The 18,212-nt window shown below is 32.4% G+C and overlaps 1 protein-coding gene across 8 annotated transcripts in view; it reads left to right on the forward strand.

The window, feature by feature from the left end:
* Nucleotides 1-18,212, forward strand: part of LOC148599029 (uncharacterized) — a 57,092-nt gene that overhangs the window by 36,120 nt on the left and 2,760 nt on the right. For 7 of the 8 annotated variants that reach the window (XM_088562579.1, XM_088562577.1, XM_088562580.1 and 4 more), the window contains 9 exons: nucleotides 3,349-3,581; nucleotides 4,343-4,415; nucleotides 5,184-5,259; nucleotides 7,160-8,937; nucleotides 10,398-10,487; nucleotides 14,373-14,564; nucleotides 15,591-15,751; nucleotides 16,727-16,858; nucleotides 17,487-17,578. In XM_088562579.1, the coding sequence (XP_088418705.1) occupies nucleotides 3,349-3,581; nucleotides 4,343-4,415; nucleotides 5,184-5,259; nucleotides 7,160-8,937; nucleotides 10,398-10,487; nucleotides 14,373-14,564; nucleotides 15,591-15,751; nucleotides 16,727-16,858; nucleotides 17,487-17,578 (2,827 nt within the window). Of the gene's footprint in view, nucleotides 1-3,348; nucleotides 3,582-4,342; nucleotides 4,416-5,183; nucleotides 5,260-7,159; nucleotides 8,938-10,397; nucleotides 10,488-12,935; nucleotides 13,970-14,372; nucleotides 14,565-15,590; nucleotides 15,752-16,726; nucleotides 16,859-17,486; nucleotides 17,579-18,212 lie in introns of those variants that run through there. The other variant, XM_088562585.1, reaches the window with a different exon arrangement.

Genomic DNA, 18,212 nt, shown 5'->3' on the forward strand with positions numbered 1-18,212 from the left:
TTATTTTAAATGCTTTTCTTTGAATCTGTTCTTTTCCTAACTTTTATCAAAGTGTAAAAGATATTCAGATCATTAAAATTTTGATAGTTTTATATCTGGTTTGGTTTTTATGTGTTCTAGAATGCTATGCATACTACTTGTAATTATGTCTTTGTGTTCTGTATCTGTAGTATCCACAATCACAAGTTAAACATTTCACTTGTTATATTCATTACATGTATAAATTATGTCTCTTTCTCTTTTTCGTTATGCTGTTTCATAAAATGTCCTCATTTTTTTTCTGAACTCAAGTTTTGACCTGTCAAATCACTTGAAAATGAAGGTTTGAGGAAAAACTGAAGGATTTGAAGAAAATCACAATTTGAGATATTTTTATGAAACCAAGACCAGATGATCAACATGATGTTTTTATGTAGTGGTTATTATTTTGAATTAAATGAATAGATATTACACATTAATAAGATAAAAATCAATCCCATTAATTTGAAATTGATGAATATATAAAAAAAAACTTGATTTCTAAATTTACAAAAAATTATCTACACAGACTTGGCATCATGTTGTGAATCTGGTTTCATTATTGTTGGAAATTACAATGTAGTGTGATTTGTTCAATTAAACAAGTAGAGATATCTCATTAACAAGGCATTTCATGAAAAACAGCTTTTTTCTAAATGCCTTCTTCCTGGTTTTTTTATTCTTATTTTTTGAAGTGTTCAGCAACTAATGATCTATATTTCTGCAATTTGATTGGTCAATATTGATGAACTATCCATGAATACTTAATAATGCATTAAATTCCTTATTTAGATGTTTTCAAAATTCCTATTTGTCCTGACCTTTCAATTGATTAGATCACAGAATTAAGTTCTGTTGTACAATAGTTAATTCTTGTTATTTGAGGTCTCTACACTGAGGGAAAAATCAGAAATGTTAATATAGGGAAACTACCTAATCTGATCAACTTCTAAATTGTCAAAAACAATGAATTATCTGTTTAATAGTTTTACTGAGTAGTTCATAAACCAGGAAGATTCATTTTTTCTTGTACCAAGATGGCATATCTATAAACTTTGGAATTGTTCATGTAGGAGATTCTCCTTCATTTAAACTGTCTCATGTGGGAGATTTTTATGTAAAAGCAGATTTTTCGATTAATTTTATAGTGATTTTCTCAGAAAATATAGTCATTTTAACCAAAAACCTCCCACAAACCATACATTTTTATGTGGGAGATTCTAAAAAAAATTTCATTGATTTTGTGGGTATCTTCCCCCTTAAACAGGTATGAGATAGATCAGATTAGACAAGTTTGACTCTTTCATTTTCTTTGTAAATTGACTAAAATATGCCACATCTTCATCCAATTTTCAGTAGTAGAAAAAGCCAAGAAGCCTGCAGATGACAGAGAAGATGAATAAAGACTCCATAGAGAGACAAACACTTGATTAGTTCCATAGATTTTTGTGTCAAACTTTGTAGATTTTAACCTTAGATTTGTGAGTGTCAAAACCGAGCTTTGTAGATATATTTATATTTATTATTGTTGAAATTTATAGTGGGCATTAAAAACCCAAACTTTTTTTGCATGTTTTTAAATGTTTTTTAATTTTCACCATTCAGATAAATCCTTTATGAAACAAGTACTTGTAGTTCCAAAGAAAAAGATGGATTTAATATCCCATAGTTATTAATCATTTAAAAGAAAAAAAAAATAAAGATAGTACTAAAAATATCGTATAGCGGTTGTTTTGATGGTTGTAAATTTTGGCGATATTAATTCGAATAAGTAGATGAACAATTTTACCAATTCTAATTTTGGTGGATGTAAAGTGATGCTTATAAGCTCAGTGTTAATATTTTGCGAAATTTATAACTGCATTTTTTTTAGATAGACAGCTTAAATTCGCCAGAATGATGAGTACCCTGCTAAAAAATATCCACTTCAAGGAATATACCTCTTCATCATAAAACTCTGTGTCTAGTCCGAAATCAATTTTGTTGACCTTCTCTGTTGAATTTGTATCTATACATGTATAAACTTGTTTTTGTTCACGATTATTTTACATTGTTAAATTATACATGTATCTACTCTTTATAACTTTATCCTTGTTTGTTATTTTACAACCTAATTCTGGATTGTAGCTCTCTATTGAGCAAATTAACATGCGATAAGTGGATCTTTCTAGGGAAGATGAACACTTATGTCCTGTCTTGAAGTTTTACTGGGTGTCATTACTCGTATAAGGACTTTGGTCTGTCTCATAAATTTTCATTAGGTAAAACTTTGAACCTTACATGGGAAAAATTTAAATTAACTAAGTATCTTAGGGGCTGTTGGGCATCTGCTTTTTGTTGTTCAACAAAATTCAGCTGTTTCTGTCTAGACCATTTTTATGTCAATAAATTGATAATGAATGTACATTTTTTCATTTTCTGGCAATCAACTATGTATTGTATCACAAGCAAAAATTTTAAATAATATCTAGGAGAAATCAGTGTATTTATATTGCAGTTATAAATTTATTGAAAAAACTCCATGAACAGTGATACTCAGATCTGTCAGTTTGTAAACTTTTATACTTGTTATTTTATTTTGTTCATATACCAGCTTGTAATAAATAGTGTGATTCTTTAAAGGTTTTATAAGCCATATTTTGTTAATATGGAAATAAACTTACTCTTATCCTGTGTCTTGTTGGCTTCAAAAGTATTCAAAAAAAATTATTTTAAAACATTTTGAAAAACTTACAAAATACTTCAATTATTTTTTATATATACAGAGGAAAACTAAAAAAAAATTGTGCTATATTGCTTAGTTTCGTATGAATATAACTGTATAAAAATATCAAGGCTACACACCTGTGCTTATCAATTCATTGTATGGGTAAAAATAAAGAAACCTTTGCTCGGAGTTAAGGATCATATATTGTCTGAGAGAATCTATTGTCAGTGGTAAGTACTATGTGACTGTTAGACTAATACAGGATACCAGCCAATCAGGTAAATTAGCTAAATATGTGTATTTTTATTTCGGAATTTTAAAGTTATTATCAGTGTATAAATAATGGCTAAAAAGACATTTTTAATGCATTTTGTCATTCTTGATTAAAGAATCCTTTGTTTGTCAGAGATGCAGACTTAAAAAAATAATTGGTTTGGTAAAAACTGTATGACGTCCTATTATAATGGTCCACTTTTAAACACACAATTTAATTTGCATCTTACAAAAACGATTAATAATTAAGGAATTGTTTTCTCATTAACATAGAAGTCTCTTGCTATTAATATATTATTTGAACTTTTTGTTAAGTAGCATGGTTAATACTTCTACATGGTTGTTTATAGAGAAGTACAAAGATGACTTTGAATCAGGAGATGATGAATCCTACAAGATGAAGCACAGATCTAGATCAAGTTCTTCGTCATCCAGCTCTAGCTCAAGTTCTCGTTCTCGTTCTCGCTCACATACACCTGCTCCAAGAGAGGATGACCGTGACATTATTGGACTTAAAGCTGATGAGGAGGTACCTGGACGGAAGAGATCGGTTGATGAGGAGTCCAAACCAGAAGACAGAAAGGTAGGAAATTCAAACTTAAGATTAATTACCAGAATGCAGGGGGGATGCATTGTAAAAAATAAACATTGAAAAACAAAACAGAGAATTAATTAGTATTGTAGTTAATGCATATGATTGTAATAGAAAGTATTTAAATACATGTATTTAACCTTGCATACCTCTTTGGTCCCAAATCCACACTGACTTTTGTCAAACAAACCCAAAAGAGAAATTAAAAGTTTGTTTTTCCTTAAAAAATGCATGACTCTCCCCATTTCTGAAGATCAAATTGGTATTACTCCCACACAATTCAGTGGATCATAAATTCCTGGTAATTTGCTTAACTACATATAATGTTCTTGTTGTCTACAAAGTTTCATGACAATTGGTGCAGTAGAGTTTTAAGAGATGTAGTTACAAAAAAGTGACAGACGGACATACAGGGCAAATCAATATGTCTCCCTATTACAGTAGGAGGAAACATAATAGATAAAGAAGATGAGGACAATATTTCAATGAATTGCTGTTTGTAATGATAAGGATTTGTCTTAATTTTCTTAAATTAAATTGCTTGTTCTTGCAGTCTTGAAAAAAAAAAGTTGAGCAGGTATACAGATATGTAAATATGGTAAATGAGTTACACTGAGTCACATGAACTGGTCCAATGTTAGGTTCTTGAAGTTTACATGTTAAGATTCTATTGCTCAGAGAGGATGCTAGCATTGATATACTGTAGAAAAATATTTTTTCAATTTGGTTAACTGCTTGCTCCTTTTTTCCAGATTGGGGGATATTCTGATGATGATGAACAGCCAGAGAGTCTCAAGTGGACCACTGGTGCTCAACAGAAACAAGGTAAACCAAAGACTTTTTCTATTTTAAGGTTACTTGGCCTGGTTTTTTACAAAACTTGGTTAACTTGAATATCTGTATAGATTGTAGTAAATAAAACTTTTTTACTTACTACCTACTTTGCTGAGAGATAATATGAAATAGGCACAGCCTACAGCCAAGCATCACACTTAGACAACAAGAGTTAGGCACAGCCTACAACCGAGCATTCCACTTAGACATAACATGAGTTAGGCACAGCCTACAACGGAGCATACCACTTGGACATAACATGAGTTAGGCACAGCCTACAACCGAGCATACTACTTAGACATAACATGAGTTAGGCACAGCCTACAACCAAGCATCCCATTTGAGACATAACACGAGTTAGGCACAGCCTACAATGCAGCATCACACTTGTATATTTTTCTTACATTTGTTAAAACTCTGAAAAAAGGACAATGGCTGAAAGGCGTGATTACTTTGTATGTATGCTTTTAATTACTTTATGTTCTTTGTTGTGTCTGTCTGTTTTCCATGTCTGGTCTTCGTCCCTGGATTACATTCTTTTGATTACCGCTAAAACTTTGGTTCCCTTGATTACTCTTTCACTTTGAATTTACTTTCCATATTGCTGTTTCAACGGTATTGGTTGTATCCTTTGTTTGACTTTAGATTCAGTACCACATCAACTTAGGCCATTGAATATAATAGGGTAAAATAGGATATAGTTAACATGTTTACACATGTCCTTAATTTCTGTTTTGACAGTTGATCTTTGTGTTACAGGGAGACGATCCAGTACTAGTAGTTCTAGCAGCAGCTCCAGTAAATCTAGTACACGCAGTGTAGATAGTGTCAAAAGGTTTGTTGTCTGTCTACATAATTATTATATTCTCACTCAAGGAGTGGTAGGTATTTTGGAATCACCTTGTCCATTCAACATACTGTCCATCCTAACTTTGTCATAACTATATTTGTTCCTAATAGATGGATTAACTTCAAACTTGATGTGTGGCTTCATGTAGATAGAAAATATGTTGAATATGATTTTTGGTGCTATCTAATATCAACTTCTTGTTTCATGGGACATTGCCATTTCTGTACCCAAGCTCCAAATGATAGGGGATATACTGTTTTACCTTTGTCATGTTTCAATCCATAACAATTTTTCTGTCAGAGTTTTCTCAGCAACTACTCATCACAGCAGCTTGAAACTTTAACTCATTCTTCCTGTATGTATGCCATATGGTTGGGATTTATTTTTGGAAAAATTTGACAACTTCCTGTTTTGCAAGACTTTATTTCTAATACCCCCACTTGAAAAGTGGGAGGTGTGATCATTGTGTCTATCCATCAGGCAATCTGTTTTTCGATTTTTCTGTCCCTTCTTCTCATCAGCAACTCCTCTGAAACACATGAATGGAATTTGATTAAACTTTCACAGATTCTTAATTACATGATCTCATTGTACACCTCCTATTTTGTTTTAACACCTGTGCTTTCAATCACTTCTGGGGGGTACCCTGTATGTTTTACTAGGAAGGGGAGCAGGGGTATTACCATGTGAGCTTTGCTCAAAGTTTTTCTAGTTTACCTTATATTGTGATTAAAAGCGGTGCATCACTTTAACGAGTCATCACTCACAGATTTCTTGAATAGTAGAGAAAATTTTTGTTACAGAAATCTTTGCTTCCATTTAATGGATTGATTTTAAAGTGGTTGTGTGGCTTTGTTCAAATTGGGCATACCTGATGTAAGTGATTTTGGTTGCTATCGAATATCAGTTTCCTGTATAAGTATGGGTACACTTAACACAACATGTGCAACTTCAAGTTGTATTATAGGTGTCTTTGATGTGGTATTGTTTATCTCTTACTATGGTGGGGTATTAGTGCCAGAAATAAATGGATAAGCCTGACCTCAGCTATAATTATAGGTTTGACAATTAGTGAATATGAATTTGAATAAAAAAATATCAATTTGAGAGCCTTGGGGAATAAGTTACAATATTGAAATTATATAACTTAAGTTGATATTTTGTGATATAACTTTCACATGTAATAAAACTTTTTCTTCTATGAATCCTTTGGTTAGTCTTTGATTCATTGTTTTTATGGGAGAACAATGTTAGAAACATCACAATGTTGCTTTGACAAATCAGATTTTATAGAAAATGTGTCACCATCAATTGCAACTGAAAATTTTTCATATCTCTTGTTCAAATCACATCATCTGTTGATGATATCGTCAATTTCTAGCCAAGCAAGAAGTAGATCAAATAACCAAATTCTAGAGAATGCTTTTGTTATTCATTGAGTAAGGATATATAGAGTGACTTATATCTGTTTTAAAGACCACCACACTTTTATTTATTGAAATATTCTTTTTTGTTTGACAAACTGCTTAACTAAATGTTTTTAAACTCTATCATACTGCTACAGTCAATAAATGTTGATAAAGTATGTTCTGCATTTTATGTTCACACATTGTGCTCCAATTACTGTTCATTGTCAATTTTAATTTGTTATTTAAGAAATGTTTCTAATTTTTGAACAGGTGATACAAAAAAATCTGGTTTGCTCAAAGAGAACAACCAATCAGAGAGCTTGTTACAAGTCAGATTAAATTCTTTCTTGAGCTACACCAATGTTAGCATTACTTTGAATAAGAATTTTTTTCCTCCTTTAAGGTATACTATTAATACACGTAATCTAAGTATTGGATTAGAAAAGAATCATAACCCATTTAAATTGAATTTGTAGGACACAGAAGCTTGAGCCTATGAAGCCAGTGGAAACTCCTTATAATGAATCAGAATCAACTCAGAGTGATGCCCATGTAAGTGTTGAGGCTGAAGTACATCGTCAGGAGAAGGAAGTAAAAAGAAGAAGCAGTACATCTTCTTCTTCATCATCTGATGATGATGTTAAAAAATATGAGAGACAAATATCAAGTGAGGAGAGAAGGAAGGAAGAACACAGATTAATGATTGAGAAAAGACGAGAAGAAGAAATACAAAAGGAGGAAGAGCGTCAACTTAAAATAGCTAGACAAAGACAGGAAGCCGAAGAGAGATGGGAGAAAGAGAGAAAAGATCAAGAGGAAAGGGATAGACTAAGAAAGGAGAAGGAGAGAAAAGATCAGGAGGAAAGGGATAGACAAATGAAGGAGAAAGAGGAAGAAGCTAGAAGAGAGAAGGAGGAACAAAGGAGGCGTGAGGAAGAAGACAAGCGTAAGGCATATGCTGAGCGTAAAGCTCAACCTCAGTTTAATTCATTCCCAGAAATGGATCAAATCCCAGAACCTGTTAGTTACTCTAGAATGTTTGAGGAAGAAGTTATTGCTGCTCGTCATGAAGTTCAAGTTGAAGCTGATAGAAGTGTGTATGAAAGACACACAACAAGAGCAGAACTTGAGGAAGAGAGGAAACCTGCTGTTGTTGCTGCTAGAGTAAAACAAATGACAAGCTCTAGTAGTACTGGTACAAGTAGTGAATCAGAAAAGGAAAAGAGGTCAAAGCCTGAGGTCAAGAGAGTACCATCAATAAGGAGTAAATCTAGTAAATCTTCAAGCAGTTCTACCAGCAGTAGTTCTGAGACTGAAACTGATGTTGGTAAAGGAAAAGGTCCCTCCCCACCGAGGACACCCACACCAGTGAAGGTTACACCCCCAAGATCAAGGGCGAGTTCAAGTTCAAGTTCAAGTTCAAGTAGTGAGTCTGAAACCGAAACTGATGGTGACAAGTCCAAACCCATTCCTGGTAAAGGACCAAGCCCTCCAAGAACACCTACCCCAACGAGGGTCACACCCCCAAGGTCAAGGGCAACTTCAAGTTCAAGTTCAAGCAGTGACTCCGAAACAGAGACTGATACTAGCAGGTCTAAACCAACTGCAGCCAAACCTCCAAGTCCACCAACACCCATAAAGGTCACACCTCCAAGGTCAAGGGCATCTTCAACTTCAAGTTCAAGCTCAGACAGTGACTCTGAAACTGAGACTGATGCTGACAAAACTCCAAGAACTGTTGGTTTAGTAACTGCTCCAAAGCCTGCCTCAAGTTCTACAAGCATCAGTGAATCAGAAACTACTACTGATACTGATCAGAAACAAGTTCGCCCGGTCCAAACAGGACGTGCAACACCAATTCGAGAGGAAACAGAATCAAGCTCAAGCAGCTCAGATAGTGAAACTGAAACAGACAATGATAAGGTGAAGAAAAGAACAACACCACCAAAACAGCCAAGCCCTCCACCACAGCCAATCGAGCCAGTGGTGACCACTAAATCGGCTGTCAGAAAATCATCAAGCAGTAGTTCTAGTTCAGAAAGTGAAACTGAAACAGAGACTGCTACTGAAACAGCTACTGAGACAGAAACTGACAATGAAAAGGTCAAAAGGTCATCAGAACCACAATCAGAAAAGGAAAAACTACCAGCTATAAAGGAGAAAAAGAGTAAGTCTAGTTCTAGTGGTAGTGAAACAGAGACAGAAAAAGGAAAACAGAAGAAAGCAGAGGATACCAAGGATGATAAAAAGAAAGGTAAAATAGTCTATAGATAGAAGTCTACAAACATTGTATAAAATACAAGGTCTTACAATAAGATTAAGTTTTACAAAAAACAAAGATTTATTTCTTTAATAAAAAGTACAAATTATTGAGAGGATATTCCAATTGTTAGCTATTGAGACTTCCTTATCTTAACCACAAATGAGAAAAAACATGCTATGTTTGTAACATCAAAATTAAGTGTTAGTTTTTACATGAGTCAGAAATATGCATGTCAATAATCCACCGATCTGACAATATGATTTCATTGAAAGATGCTTTCTCTATATGAAAAAAATATAATTTGATTCTGCATCATTGGATTTGCTCAGAAAGGTAGAGAAATGAGGCTTTTCACGGAGTTATTTGCCCTTAATAGTTGCATTTCAATGAAATTATAACTCAATTTAAATTAATGATATTGAAAATCTTGTCTCTTTTCCTTGATTATGATGGTGAAAATAGTCAAATAAACTTTCAAAATGGTGGGTTATTCCATACCATGTTTCATCCACCGCCTGCGTCTTACAGAGACTGACACTTAAAATGTTTATTGACATCATATATAAACAAGGGAATAGTGGCCAGTAGAGAGTTCAGAATTAGTATACTAATCACAAAATTCACATGTGAGAAAGTGAGAAAACAAACACAACCAAAAAATTCTCAAACACCTGCAAGATTTCACTGTTCTGTAATTGTTAGAGTCTAAGAGAACTTGAAATCTTTCCTTGGGTGTCTGTGATTTATCTGTCTTACACTCTCAGCTGTGTTAGATTCTTAATGTCTCTGATATTGACTCTGATTCAGTGTAAATCGTGTGAAGAGATGCATACCTTACCAATGGAGTTGGTCTTAAATCCAAACTTCTTTTGGATTTTTGGTAGCAGTTGTGTTTGTAGTATTTCATTCAGTTTAGATTGCTTTTTATCATTGTAATTATATTTTATTCATTAAAATTACTAATTGTATTGAACTGGATTGAGTTATAGGCTTGGTCTGTGGAAGGTCTTTCTATTGGTTTCTTTTTTCAATGGTATTGTATTGTAAAGTTTTATGATGATTAAATTAAAATTTGTCTTTTCGGAAAGCTACTTTTGAATTCAATATTGTGGATGAATTGTTGAATAAAAACAAAGTAACATTTTTTTAGAAAAAAAATCTATTTCGACAATTATATAATTCATGCAAATTACATCATCTGTGTTATTTGCATTAGCCAAACTGTTATAGAAATAAAGGCATAGACAAATGTCATGGCTAATGTCCAGTGTATTGGAATAGACCATCATCAAAATTTGATTAGCCACATTCAAGCTCTTCTAGCATTTGGCTGTGTGGCTACCTTCTACTGCTAACACTGCATAATATTCTTGATGCTTTTAATTTGTATGTCACAAACATTTTTTGAATCCTCATCTTATAATTACCTCCCCTGATTTCACTCTCTACAGACACCACAACAACATCTGACAGTAGTGGATCATCAGATTCTTCTTCTGATTCATCTGATAGTGAAGATGAAGACAAGAAAAAAACAGCTGGTAGGTCTCATAAGGACAATGTATAAATAAATGAATATGGTCTTCAATTCTTTTGATGCTGAAGCCCAGATCTTGATAATGGGGTTGTTTACAGTGTGCTGTAAACTTATTTTACTTTATTTTGGATAGTTAATCAAGGGACAGTTTGGAAAGATTTATTTCATCATCTAACAAGTAGTGAATGTCAAGTATGGGCATCCAATTTATTCTAACATCGTGAAAGCGAATGATAAACATTGACAAGATATAAGCATGTATGTTGGTTGACTTTCAGAAATTATTGGGTGCAATTTTATTGTTCTTTCATGTGTCTTTGCCATGTGAGGAAAAATGTTGACTGAGTGCCACAAAACTTGAAAGTACTTAAGTCTGTGAATATTCCTAACTTACTTGGTAACTCTGAACAAAATCATGGGATTTTATGATTTCATAAGCTGTTAAAAGAACATTATCAGACTTATTTAATTTTTACATCACTAATTACATTATGTGGGGTTTATGATTGATATGTAGTATAAAAACAAATTTCTGAATTTACAGTCAGTTGTGACAAAAGTATTAAATTTTATTATTGTTTTTCCAAACTTGCATTCCTTGCATTTCTATATTTATTTACAATTCTTTCCTTTATTTATTACCTAAAGCCATCTTTATAAACAGAATGCTACTGATTAACATTAATTTGTTATATGCCAATATCACTGTGTTACAAATGATTCATAGTTTGATCATACTGTGAATTAAAAAAAAGGTGTAAAATTAAGATGTTTCACAATGAAATCATTAAAGTTACAGATTCACAAACAGATGAAATTTTGACAAACAAGGATAATTGATGATCACAAGGAAAAATCCCATTACTTTTAATATAAGGATAAAATTTCAAATCCAATCAAGTCATGAATAAATACCATGATTTAAGAAGCTAAATTGAGTCTCAAAATGCTATACACTGTTTACTAAAACAGCATGATCTTCTTAGCATGAAAAATTTTAAGCAGCATGCAAGGCCAAATGACAGAGTGATTTATTAGTTCTCATTCATTGGCTGCCTGTATTACCTATTAGGGTAGTCATGTTACCCATTAGGGTAGTCATATCAAGATAATGCACTGGCTGCTTTATTACCCATTAGGGTAGTCATGTTACCCATTAGGGTAGTCCTATGAAGATAATGCACTGGCTGCCTTTATTACCCATTAGTGTAGTCATATTACCCATTAGGGCAGTCATATCAAGATAATAAAAAGCAAAAACAGCACACACCCTTTTATTTATTCAGCTAATAAACAATGTAAGCATCTTCATAGACAATGATAAAAGTTAAAAATTGCCAACCTTTATCTTCATTTTGCATTTACACAATGTATGGGAACCAATACATTAACTTTGAATGGCCTTAGTGTTTATAAGATTTCTGAAGGTAGTTATAGATAGACAGTTAAGCTGTAGGCTAGATGTTTGACAAATTTTCACAATGCATTTTTGATCTTATTTTTTCATACAAAAAAATAGCCATGGTCCTTTTTCATATATCAAATTTGTATCTAACATACTTGTGGGTTCTAACATAGGAAGTTAATTCAGTTTAGTTTTTTTGGCAAAATGAAGAGAAATTGTTGACTGAGATAGATGTTCAGGTTTATTCTACACTCAACCCAATGCACTATATTTTCATAGGTTCCAAACCATAAAACAGTCTATATTACTTTAAGGCCTTGCTTTTCTGTAAGTTATGGCCAGAAAATAGAACTGTCAAAGTATTGAAACTAACAATAATGCAGAGATGAAGAGATTTTAAAAAGGGGAGGGGATGTCCAGGCTATCATTTGCTCATTTTGCTGAAATTTTGTCTGAAATTAACCTTTTTATTTTACAAAAATAGGGGTGTTAAGCCCTGGTACACCCTCCCTTAGATATTACACTACCTATTTAGTAGACAACCAAAGAAGGAAGGAAATGTATACAGTAATGTCAATTTTAATGTTGCAAACAAATACTTCAACAAACTGAAAAAAAAGTCAACAACAAGAACTTCATCCTCAAGTATGACCCAATAATTATTGATATGACAGATATTCATGTTCTTGGAGTTTTTTTAACGACATTGTAAAGCTAAATCTATCTGACCAGTCTTTATATACATAAACCATTCTAGGCAGCTCTACTGCTGTTGTTTTTTTACTGGTACATTCCATCAAAATGAATGCAGTTAGAAAAGTTCAATCCCTCTAGCTGTTTCCAAGCCATTAAACCGTTTATCCAGTAAATACTCTACCTATGTCAGAAAACATTAATTTTAGATACAAATTTGGTATTGTGGACAAAGGTTATATCATACATCAAACCTAGAGCTAGACTTCTGATGATATAATGGGTAGGAGTCATGTACACATATATAAGTTAGGAGCCAATGTTTGTGCTAACATTTCTTACCTTTTGTTTCAGGGAGGGCACAGCAGCCTTAATGAAAACATGGAGTCTCTTCTAATATACACCTGTCTTGCTTTATGTAGTGTTAATCACTTTAATATGGAAAAAATGCATTCACATTTTTAATTTTTTTTTAACTTAGTTTTTGTTTTTTCTATTTTGTAATTTTTATCTTTAGATCTGTATATTTGGAATATTTAAGGTATTTGTAGTTAAAATGTTAAAATTAAGTTGGAATAAATGTACTAATATTTATCACATTCCCTATTTCATGTAATTAGTCAACTTCAATATCATTTACATGTACAGTAATGATTTAGAACTGAAATAATTAAAATTAATGTGGTAGAGAGTTGTAGAACTTTAACAGTTATGTAAGATTGGAGCATGACGGCTATTTCAAGCCACTATTTTTCATGTGTGATTCCTAAAGAGAGGGATTTTGTTTGTAATGAACTGAATGCATTTTGAATGTTGTGATTTATTAATTCTGTTCCTTGAAGCACATGAAATTTCATTCAGTCCACTTTTAACTTGTATTTTTTTTACTCGATGACTCTATTGAGCAGTAATTGTAGGACCCTTATTTCAGTTTCATCATAATAAGACTTATACAAATATACATTAATGGAAGGCTGTCAAAATTTATTGAATGTTTTTTTTCCAGTTTCTGATCAAAAGTAGTAATACTTTTCCTGTACAATCAATTTACCTTTTTATTTTATACCTCAGCTTTTAACGCCAACGCATTTCTCAACAGAAATCACTTGCGGTACCAAGCTTAAGCTGCTGCCCTTCCGACCACATATAATATATCATTGCACAATCATGTTCTTGTCACTTATGTTTTACTCTTTAGATTTTGTATATACGTTGTTTAAACCTTAAGCTTTTATCTGATTCTATTTTTGATGTTATAATTCTTGGCTTTTGTAACTTTTTCTTCCTTCTGTCGCTTTGCTTTCACTAACTGCTTCACTCCGTACACAAATGTTACAACACTTTTCATTGGCTGTTGCTGACTTCATCTGAAGATCTTACCCAATCAGGTAATACCATATATGTGTATGTCTTGGTAGTAGTTTAGAAAGAGGTTAATAGTATTAACAATCACTTGGGTTTTAAACTTCCTGTAATCTTTAATGATTAAAATCTACATGAATCAATTAATAGAAAAAGACAAGGGAAATAAATAATGTTGCTACATTATGTTAAAAATGAAGTAGCAAATTATTGTACCCCAGTTCTTTTTATATACGGCATGTCAAATAAAAATACTTCACTTTTGATAGATTTTGGATAATGTTCTTTGTTGTTTCTCCTTTTAGATATGTAGTTTGCCGTGAATACTACCAGTATTCATTTGTAATAAAGAAACAATATGAAATGAAAAACTGATGTTGATAAGATGTCGTCTGTTGCATATAACATCTGTAGTGTTTCCTTTCACAGAGAAAATGGCAGAAATCTTAGTTGAAAAAGAAATCTCTACAGAGACAACACCTACTGAGGTTAAAGGTCAATCTGTTGAAGGTCAAGAGAAAGCAGTTAGTGATGAACCTTTTATCAGTGAAAGTGAAGGAGAACCCAAAGTAGCCACTACAATATTTGACACAGAGAGTGATGGTGGTAACATGCATGGAGGTACATAATCCTTAATTAAGATACAAATTTTTATGCCAAATATTTTAACAATGATTTTGGTATATAGCTGTTTGTCTGCCTGTCTATATCTAATACAAGTCAAAAATGCTGAATAATTTTATGTAATGTTTCCTACATATAAGGAAGATGTTTTTCTTGTATCTTTTTGCTATTACCCACACACACACATACACACACACACACACAACCTTTTCAATAAGTGGGTGGTATATTGGAATCACCTTGTCCGTCCATCGTTCTGAATTTCATCACAATTATCTTGGTTCTTTGTGGATGGATTGACTTCAAATTTGATGTGTTGCTATATATAGATAGGGCATATGTTGAAAGGAATTTTGGGTGCTACTGTGAAAGTACTATTGTTCATGGGGTACCATTTTTTTGTGGTTGTGTCTGGTAAACCACAAAATTTGGTTCCCAACAAAAGAAGAAATTTCTCATTTGTTTGTGTGACAGAGTTTGTAATCCATGTATTCAAGAATCCATGAACTGATGTTTTTTCTCTAAACCATGAAAATTGGTAGCCACGAATAAAAGTACCTTCACAGTATCTGATATCAACTATGTTACATGGGACTTTCATTATGTTGAATAATTAGGAAAATTTTCATCACAAAAATCTCAGATCCTATTGGATGAATTAATTTCAAATTAAGTGTGTGACTTTAAATAGATGAGCCAAACACTGTAAGTGATTTTGGTTGCTTTCTGATATTAACTTCCTGTATGAGTGGGGGGTATGCCTAGCTCAGTCTGTATGTGCATATGTTTATTTATTAATTATGCTTCATTCTAGGTTTTGGTATAGTATCATAAGTGTAAATATTGTGTATATTTATAACAGAAATTGAGTTTTTTGTAACAAATGACATCTAAAGAAAACAAATATTTCTGTTGGTAAAATCATCGTAATACATGTAGCTGACAAAGCTTTCCATGGTGAAATCATTTTATCTTCTCCTAGTATACATTCAAAAACATTTTTCCATCGTATTTTCATTACAGGTAATGATCCAGACAACCTAGCATCCAGTCCACCTGAGGTGAAGTCTTACCTAGCAAAGATAGGTGTTGCCCCAGCTCAACCCATGGAGGGCAACATCAACTATCTGATTGATGGAAAGAAAGATGTAGAAATTTCTAATATTGCTCTGAGTACTTCACAGGTATGTATTATTTATATGCTGTCAAGGTCCTTTCTGTCTGTCTGTTATATTTTATACCAAAATTAAAACAAAAAGTCAGAGTGTACAGTTATCCACTTGTCTGTATGTCACAGTTTTGGTTTCTAGATGAATATACATGAACACTTCCACCATTTCTATGAAAATTAACCTGTGTTATATGGATGGTAAAATACAAGGTATTTGTCTCGTATTACATATTCCTGAGAGGGTATATATCAAAATATGGAGGCTAAAAAATAAAGTGTGCTTTCTTTTTGCCTTTTCCTGTTTTTGTTTTTTTTTGCTAATGGTTATCATTTTTCATCAAAAGTATGTTTGTTTGTTTGTTGGGGTTTAACCTCCGAGCAGCAATATTCCAGCGACATTCAGACGACATCAAAAGTATAGAATATATATCAAACTATGACACAAAGAACTTGTGTGGTTTTTTTTTTTTAGGAAAAACAGTATTTTCATGAAAAATAATGCTTCAGAAAAGGGGTCTACTTTATGAACTCAAAATAAAAATGAAAGTAGAAGAAGTCTATTTTTAGTTTGACCTGTTCTGGTGTACCAAAGTTTGCACATTTTTTCTAAAATGGACCTAAAAATTATTTTTTACATTTCCTTTATGGAAAAACGTGGTCAAAAGTTAGATTGAAAGTCCTTGTCTATTAAAAAAATTATGAAAATTTAAGGTTTACTATAGAAACCTATGGGGTGAAGAAGACTGAGACCACAAGTTAAGTTTGATTCTTGTGTATTTCATGAGTTACGGTCCTTTGTTCAATTTGAAAAACCACCAAATCAATTTGATCCAGTGTATGTTTTCCATAAAAAGCACACAACTCTTTTCTTTAAAATGTATGTGTGATTTTCATTTTGGTTTGTGTATGTTGGTTGCTCAATCTTTATATCAGATAAAAAATGAACAATTTAATTACGTCACTGTTGTAATTATATTTTGTACTTCAGGTTGAAGAAGTTACCAGTTTCATATCATCATCCAGTCAGGTTTCATCATTGTGTCTAAGGAATGCTGGGATAGATGATGAAAAGTTTGAAGTTATTGTTGAAAGCTTGAAAGCTTCTGATGCAAAACCAATTGTAGGCATTATTTAAGCACAATTTATTGAGTGGTACCCATTCATCGTAGCTGTCTGAATCAATTTATTGAATTTTTTATTACTCCTACAAGCAAACTTCTTCAGTCTACTTATACATAAGAAATCTGTCTGTCTGGTCATATATCTTGATATACAATAAACTCAAAGAATTCGGAGAATTTGTATAGGGAGGTTTGGTTGCAATTTGTCTTTAGCTTTCTTATTTTTTTTAATCAGTATTTAACTCTGATAGATGAATTGATTCATTGCAAAATAGTAAAATTAAATATCACCTGACAACATTTTGTTTTTAAAAAGCTAATATAAAATAATGTACTTACTAGTCTACACCTAAGTTATACAATATTATATCTATGGGAGTTCCTGGATGGAAGTTCTGGTTTTATCAGCTAGTTTTGGACAGAATATATGCAGTGAATATATGCAGTTGAAATAATATTTGATTAAAAGCCTTTTGACTTTATTTTTATGAACTACAATGTTTTCAGTAATGGGTATGGACTAGTATTGCTTCATGTATATGCAGTATTCTGAGAATGTTCATAGTTAAATTTTACACATGTACATTCTTATAATTTTAATATTCTACGTATTTATTATTTTTGCAGATGTTGAATTTCAACTTGAACAAGATGACAGTAGGATGTGTTGATAATTTGGTTGAGATGTTGAAAGACAAACCGTCCATAGAAATCCTGCTGTAAGTTTTGGACACAATATGAAATAAAGTATATATTTACAGAGCTCCAGATAAGGGGAGTTATTGAGTAATTACTCAATTAAAATGGGTAAAAACCATTTTGTTTTGTCATTGAAGGAGTCTTAGACCTCAATAGCAAAAACTTGATACCCAATTTAGAAGAAGTTAAAGGTGAAAAATATCAAAGAAAGCAATTTCTGATAAAATACGAAGGAACAGTTTGGTAGGAGCTCTTCTCAGTCTGTTATTCTTCTTTAAAGCTGATCATTTTATACATGTTTATAGCATTTATATGTACTTCATAAGTCTTAACATGAAAAACTCAGTTGTATGAAATGGGTTCTGATCAATTACTCAATTTATATCATGAGTGATAATTTTCTAAAGAAAAAGTAAAGAAAATGTCAGCTTCCTGGTTGAACAAAACTCTTACTAAATTGTAGGAATAGGTACTGTGAAAGTACTATTGTTTGTGGGATACCAATTTTTGTGGTTTTCATGGGTAGGCCAAACCACGAAATTTGGTTCCCAACGAATAAGAGATTCCCATTGATGTATATACTGAAAACTTCAAAACCAGGAATTCAAGAATCCATGAGCTTGTATGATCCACGAAAATTGGTATCCATGAATT

This window comes from Perna viridis, chromosome 14 (genome assembly GCF_037379345.1).
Source record: "Perna viridis isolate PV_CMFRI_1.1 ecotype Kerala chromosome 14, ASM3737934v1, whole genome shotgun sequence".
Lineage (NCBI taxonomy): Eukaryota > Metazoa > Mollusca > Bivalvia > Mytilida > Mytilidae > Perna > Perna viridis.